This window comes from Alligator sinensis, unplaced genomic scaffold (genome assembly GCF_000455745.1).
Source record: "Alligator sinensis unplaced genomic scaffold, ASM45574v1 scaffold128_1, whole genome shotgun sequence".
Taxonomy (NCBI): Eukaryota; Metazoa; Chordata; order Crocodylia; family Alligatoridae; genus Alligator; species Alligator sinensis.
In genome coordinates, this window is record NW_005842968.1 from 64,953 (window position 1) to 71,304 (window position 6,352).

Consider the following 6,352-nt stretch of genomic DNA (forward strand, 5'->3'; position numbering starts at 1 on the left):
CGGGGCGGGCTCAGCCACGGGAGAAGCTGGGCGGGGGCGCGCTTACTCCGGGCTGTGGGCTCGTCTACCGGCGCGTTCACTCTGACCCCGAACGACGACACGCCGCTAAGCCAAGAGTTCCCAGCAGCCCCAAGGCCCCTTGTCCCCCAAACATGGGGGCAAGTTCCTAACCCAGACAGAGTCAGGGCCCAGCATGGGCATATGTGCAAATCCCCAATTTGTATATGTCAAATACATCCGCCAGAGGGCAAGGTGAGGGGGGTCACCCCTGACACCCCCACTTACCCTCCAGCAGTGCCCAGAGCAGCCATCAGGGTACAAGTCTCGGCTAGACATGGTTCCCACACCGGGGGCCAAGGGCTGGACTTGGGGATCTCACAGCCCCTGTCCAAAACCCAGTGGCCCCACAGCCTCTCCTCCCTGCTCCCCAGACCCCCCTCCTGGCCTGTATCCCCCTCCCTCTGGCTCCTGGCGTCTGTGCACTAGGCCCCCCAGATCCCTCCCAGGGCGGGGGTCTGAACTGCCAGCCCCGCCCCTGCTCTCTATATCCCACCGCTCTCCCCTAGCTGGGGAGACCCCAGACAGCCAGAGGCACCGGCCTCCTTTCCCTGAGAAGAAAAGAGAGGCACGAGACAGCAATGGTGAAAAACACACTGTATTGTGGGGGATCCCCCCTTGCACTTTGTCCACTGCCTGGCTCTCCAGCCCTCCCCCCCAACCCCAGGGAATGGGGTACCCTATACCCCACCCTCCCCAAAGCTTCCCAGAGTTTTCCACCTCATCTCAAAACTCCAACGGACCTGTTTTTCCCTCGTCTTCAGGATGGCCGTCTGTCGTAGGAAGTGGCCGTCGTGGCTGGAGGGGCTCACCCTCGTGCCAGTGCCCTCTCCCTTGAGGTGACAGAAGCTAACGGGGGGCTGCAGTTCCTGCCCCCCCAAGTCTCTAGGGTGAAATTCCCCACGGGGGCCATCTCGGCTACCAAGCCGCTATCTTGGTTCACTCGACTTCCTCATCCAGGGTGAGGGCTGTGGTGGCCCGAAGGGGCCTTCTCCATTCACGCCCCCCCCCAAACCACCTTGGAGGTGTGGTGGCCATATTGGTTCCACCTCGATCTCGCTCCTGAGCTGGGGGGTCGCTAATCCCATCTCCATCACCCCATGGCAGCCATCTTGGAGATGTAGCATCCATCTTTGGTGACCTGTTGTTTTTTTTTCCACCTTGGTCGTGGGTCCGTGGGGTGAGCCACACGCTGTTTTCCGTCCCCCCTTCTCCCACGCCTCTCATGGGCCCTCTTAGGTACACGGATGCAGGGCAGCCCTCTCGGCTCACTCATCCTTCTCCACTTTGATCTCAATGAAGGAGCTGAGGTTGGGGCAGAAAGCCTTGTTGCTCGGGGGGTAGGGAGGGGTGCCCGTGTCCCCCTCCTCCTCATGCTCTTGGAAGTGAGGGTCGTAGAGGTGGGGGGGCAGCAGCTGGACCTCAGCTGAGGGCAGCCGCTCTGAGGGCGGCCCATACACCCTATTGGCCTTAGCGCCGTGCTTGGAGTTGATGTCCAGGCGGTAGCAGAGCTGGGTGAGGGGAGCAGCGCGGAAGCGGGGGGGCCGCGCCACCCACACCCCCGGCTCACTGAGGCTGTCCTCCTCGTCTGACATCAGCTCCTCCGTCACCCCCTCCCACAGCCGCTGCTCCTCTGGGCCCAGCAGCCGTGCCACCCCCGAGCGGTTGGCAAAGAGCTGGGGTTGGAGGGACATAAAAGAGCCAGTCAATGTAGTTACCCCCAGAATGTCATCCAACCCCCATCACCCCCGCACTCTGCTGGAGTATCGAGGGCACCCCCTTACCCGGTAGCGCCGGCTCCGTAACTTCTTCTCCTCCTTCTCCTTCAACCCCTTGAAAGGGTTCAAGGAGTTGCGGTATTCCCGCCGCTTGGTGAGGAAGTAGGCCACACAAGCACCTGGGGGGGGCACAGAATGGTCAAAGGTCAACGCAGGACAGAGGTGCTACTCAGTAGGCACAGAGCGGGGTCAAAGGTCAGAGTGCAAGGCAGGAACTCCACCGAGTGGGCACCTGGCAGGGCACCGAGGTCAGGCTGCAGCCCACCACAGAGGGGCCTCACCCTTCAGCTCCTTGTCAGTGTAGTTGTGCTGACTTGTCACCAGCTCCTGCCTCAGTTTCTCCAGCAGGTGGGAGAAGACACGAGGGCGGGAGTCATCCCAGAGCCCCGGTCCTGCCAACACACCCCCAGCACCAAGTGGCTTGAGCAGGAGGCAGGGAGCCAGGGCACCTGGGCTCTTTCCCAGCTCTCAGAAGGGGAATAAGGTCTAGTGGGTTCGAGCAGAGGAGCCAGAAGCCAGGACTCCTGGGTTCTCTCCCCAGCGCCGGGAAAGAGCGTGGAGTCCAGTGGATTAGCACAGGACTCCTGGGTCCACGGGAGTGACCTCACCTCTCAGAGCCGTTGAATCTCTTCTCGTTGGTGATGTGGTTGTGAACATTATGGACAAGCTTCTGTGGGGACAGAAACTGTGGTGACGGGACCCCCCCCAGCACCCCTGCCCCGCCTCCAACCAGCCCTGGAGGCCCCAGCTTACCGACAGCACCAGGTCCCTCTTGCGCCTGGCGTTCTTGGGCCCATTGCCCCGGCTCCGGCAAGGGACACTGGCAAAGCCCAGTGAGAACCGGGGTTCACCCCGGCTGGCAACCTCAAAGGCAGCACTGTGGGGCAGCTCCTCGGAGTAGGAGGGCGAGGGTGAGGGCTCCCCCATCAGCTGGGCGGGAGGGGAGGGGGCGACAGAGTAGGTTGGCACCACTGCTCGCTGTGGGGGCACATCTGAAGGAGGCAGGTCATCCAGCACCTGGGAGAAAGACAGGGAGAGATCAGCCCTGCTGACACCACTCAACCCTGCGCTATCCCAGCCCCCCCTGCCCCAACGCCATGCAGCCCCTGAGCCAAGCTGCGGTTGGCGTGACTCCCAGAATGCATCTCTGCTGTCCTGAGCAGCTCTTTGGCAGGGAGGCAAGAGCAGCCATCAAATATGCATGATCCATCTGCGCCTGGTCAGAGGCCAAGATGGAGCTTCATTTCCCCCTCACTTACCCCACTGAGACTGCCGTCTGCAGGCTGCGTGGGCGAGAAAGCCAGGCGTCCAGGTGGCCCTGCTGCCGCCCCCAGCTGCCTCAACTCCTCGATCACCACTTGGACGCCGTTTCGCAGGCCTTCAGCCTCCTCCTCCTCCTCCTCCTCATCCTCCAGGAGCTCCTCGGGGGCTGGTGTGGGGCTGGCTTTGACAGCAGCAGGGGCTCCTCTCCTTAGTGCCCCCACTTCCTCCTCTAGGCGCCTCAAGGCCTCGTTGTTGGCCTTGGCCAAAGCCAGGGCTGCCTCTGCCAGCCCCACCGCCTTGTCCACACGCTGGTAGATGACATGGAGGAGCTGCTCCGAGTTCTGCACTGCCAGGCCGTGACCAGAGACGGTGATGGGGGTGCAGGGGGGTGGCGGGCCCCCTGAGCCCGCCTCCACCCCCGGCTCCTTCTTGCAAGTGCAGCAGCAGCACTTGGCCTCGTTGGCATTGGGAGGCGAGAACAAGATGGTGGCACTGAACGACATGGCGCAAAGGAGCTCCTCAGCTAATGCTCCACATGTGGGCAAACCCGGACCTGGTGCCTCCTGGGAGAGGCCTGCGAAGAGAGATGGGAGGCCATGGCGCTGCCAGAAGGAAGGTGGCACTGGGGTGTTTGAGCTGGGGTTAAGGAAGGCAAGGAGCTCCAGACAACCTGCAACAAAGGGCAAACCGGGACTGCGGGGCAGGTCGCGAAGGGACTGGAGCTAGCCAGACCCGTGAGACACCTGTCATGGCAGGCCGGGGGTCAGCCTATTTAAGGGGCAGTCATGAAGCAGGGCTGGCAAGATAAAGGGCTGAATAAACCCGGGGGACAGCACAACCCAGGGGTCGCCATGACCCAGGCCCTTGTCAAGACCTGGGTGTGACCCAGCATTGCCTGGCATGGGATAGTGGTGGGCTCCAGTAGGGCCGGAGGAGGATTGCAAGGGGGCCAGGCCAAGGTGATCTGAAGGCGGGCAGTTGCAGGGTAGCAGGCAGCTGGTGGGACTGGCAACAGGGCATTGGTGTGACCAAGGCCACGTGACCATAGGGGTTGATGCGACCCCAGAGCAGGAAACCACAGCACAGGCTGGGGGGGGGGGGGGGGGCGCGGGAGGGGTGGGGGGGGGGGGGTCGTGCCATAACACAGGGGCTGTGGCTGTTTTTAGTTCCCCGTGCGCTTCATAGAAGCAAAAACCTCATTTTCATATATGCTAATGCGCGCCCGCGCGGGGGCCAACAGCTCGGAATACCGCGCTCCCTAACGTTCCATGCCGCGTGTGCAGCGCGCGCCGCGGGGGGGTGGGAAGGGATGCGGGCACCGCGGCCGTGTACAAAGCCCCCCCCCCCTCTCCCCCCCGCGCACCCATTGGCCAGCGCCTCAGGAGCCGGGTGAAGCCGATTGGCTGGAGCGGGCTGTTGCTCAGCAGGCCCTGGAGGGAGGGGGAGGAAGGAGTGAGCCAAGAGGAGGGAGGGGCGGGGCCCCTGCCAGGGGGGACGTCGAGGCCGGGCCTTTTTCACGGCCATCTGGCAGCCATCTTGGATGGCAGGGCTGCCCGACGGCTCAGTGACCTCCAGGCCTGGCCTGTACCAGCCCCTGCCCTGGTTCAGTCAGGCGAGGACACGCCAACCCCATCCTGCCAACCTGTGCCCTGCTTTCCATCATGCCCTGCCAGTCCCACACTACCAATCCTTCCCCCGCACCCGCACACACCAACCCCTGTCCTCCATCACCAGGCCACACTGGTCTGAACACAGCCATATCTCCCCATCGCATCCGCTCCGGTGCCCCAGAGACCCTCATGCCAGCATCTGCCATGCCCGTGCCAGCCTGGCCCCTCGTACCGCTGACCTGCGCAAGTCACGCCAAACCCGCTTGTTATCTATCACCTTCCATGGTTTTCCCTTTACAAGCCACACACTCAACGCCTGCTGCCCCTTTACTCCTAGCAACCCTCCCGCTAGCCTCTGCCATGACCACACACCCTGGCCCGTCTTGCCCCTGACATCCACAGGCTCTGCCAACCCTACTCCTTGTTAACACCCTCCATAGCCTCCTGTTAGCAGGCACAGCAGTCCAATCGTGGCCACACGCTCCCACCACACTGACCCCTTTACCCCAGTGACCCTCATGCCAGCTTCCACCATGACCATGCCATCCTGGCCCAGTCTTGCCCCCAGCCTCTCAGGGTCACACCAGCCAGATCTCAGCTGCCACATCTCTCCACCATGCCATTGTGTGAGGCTTATGGAAGAAACAGCCCCATTGTGGACCAGCAGGCCTGGGGGCGGGCAGTCATCACCCCCTGCCTGATTCAGGGTAATTTTTCACAGGCTCCAAAATATTCCCCCAGCTGCTAAGACCCATGCAAGGGAGCCAGAAAAACGCAGATCCCAGCCAGGATCATACTAGCTGTTGGTCCTATGGCACTCAGTCTGCCCCACAGCCATCCATCTGTCCCGACTTACCTCTCTATCCATCCCTGCACACTCCTTCACCCACCCACCAGTCCACTCCACCCATCCAAGGCCTCTTCCACATACTGGTCTATCCACCCATCCCTATCCCCCATACACCCATTCATCTATCCATCCATCTACACACTTCTCTGCTAATCCCCCTGTATTTCCAGATGCATCCCTTCGTCCATCCACACGGGTAACCCTCTCTCAAGACATCCCTGCTGTCTTATCTCCATGTCCCTTCCTCACTCTGTCCATCCAAATACAACCCCTGTGTGTCCACATACGCTTGCATCTCCCCATCCACTCATCCCTCAGAGGGTTTCCTATCTCTGCTCATCCTCATGTCCATCTGTCTTCTATCCCTCCGTCACACCCACACCACCCACGCTTCCCCCCCCTTGTTGTACACGCACCCCCCCCCAACCTCTCTGTGGCCCCAGGCAGGGCAGAACTGGGGGGGCAGGGGCAGAAGGGGCCGCCCCCCACCCCCACGCCCCTGGGTAAAGGATACGGGAAGGTCGCGCGGGTGCCTCTTTGTATTCGTGTGGCCGTGTGTGCACAAGGGGGGGGGCTAGGCCCCCGCGCTCTGCCCCACCCCCGCCTGCTCCCATTGGCCGAGGCCGTGGCACGCGGGCACACACACGCAAGCACACGCCCCAGCTGCACACGCATTCCTGAGCAGGGCCCTGCCAGGGGGCCCTGCGTCAGGCCCACGCCATAGCACAACTTCTACCCAGGCTCCAGCCAGGGCCTTCCCCCTACCTGCCCCATACACCCCCAGCCAGGCCTGC

The 6,352-nt window shown here is 62.5% G+C and overlaps 2 protein-coding genes across 2 annotated transcripts in view; both read right to left on the minus strand.

Moving 5' to 3' along the window:
- HAUS4 (HAUS augmin like complex subunit 4) overlaps nucleotides 1–935 on the minus strand; it is a 4,977-nt gene extending 4,042 nt beyond the window's left edge. The window contains exon 1 of the mRNA XM_025192802.1: nucleotides 801–935. The gene's annotated coding sequence lies outside the window, so the exon portion shown is untranslated. The remainder of the gene's footprint in view (nucleotides 1–800) is intronic.
- Nucleotides 936–1,303: 368 nt separating this feature from the next.
- On the minus strand, nucleotides 1,304–6,346 carry CUNH14orf93 (chromosome unknown C14orf93 homolog). The gene is made up of 8 exons (XM_025192804.1): nucleotides 6,073–6,346; nucleotides 3,095–3,720; nucleotides 2,589–2,852; nucleotides 2,444–2,505; nucleotides 2,343–2,366; nucleotides 2,117–2,196; nucleotides 1,842–1,954; nucleotides 1,304–1,733 (listed from the first exon to the last, which is right to left on the minus strand). Exons 1-8 carry the CDS (start codon nucleotides 6,170–6,172, stop codon nucleotides 1,326–1,328), a joined length of 1,677 nt encoding a protein of 558 aa, XP_025048589.1. The 5' UTR covers nucleotides 6,173–6,346; the 3' UTR covers nucleotides 1,304–1,325.
- Between the last annotated feature and the right edge of the window lie 6 nt (nucleotides 6,347–6,352).

Excerpts from the sequence above, each read along its gene's own strand:
- CUNH14orf93 (XM_025192804.1), bottom strand. The coding sequence starts at position 6,172 with ATGGGAGCAGGCGGGGGTGGGGCAGAGCGCGGGGGCCTAGCCCCCCCC. Across the intron at positions 2,506-2,588 it reads AGAGGGACCTGGTGCTGTCG|AAGCTTGTCCATAATGTTCA; the intron begins GTAAGCTGGGGC and ends CTGTCCCCACAG. Across the intron at positions 2,197-2,342 it reads CAGGAGTCCTGGCTTCTGGC|TGTCTTCTCCCACCTGCTGG; the intron begins TCCTCTGCTCGA and ends CTCCCGCCCTCG.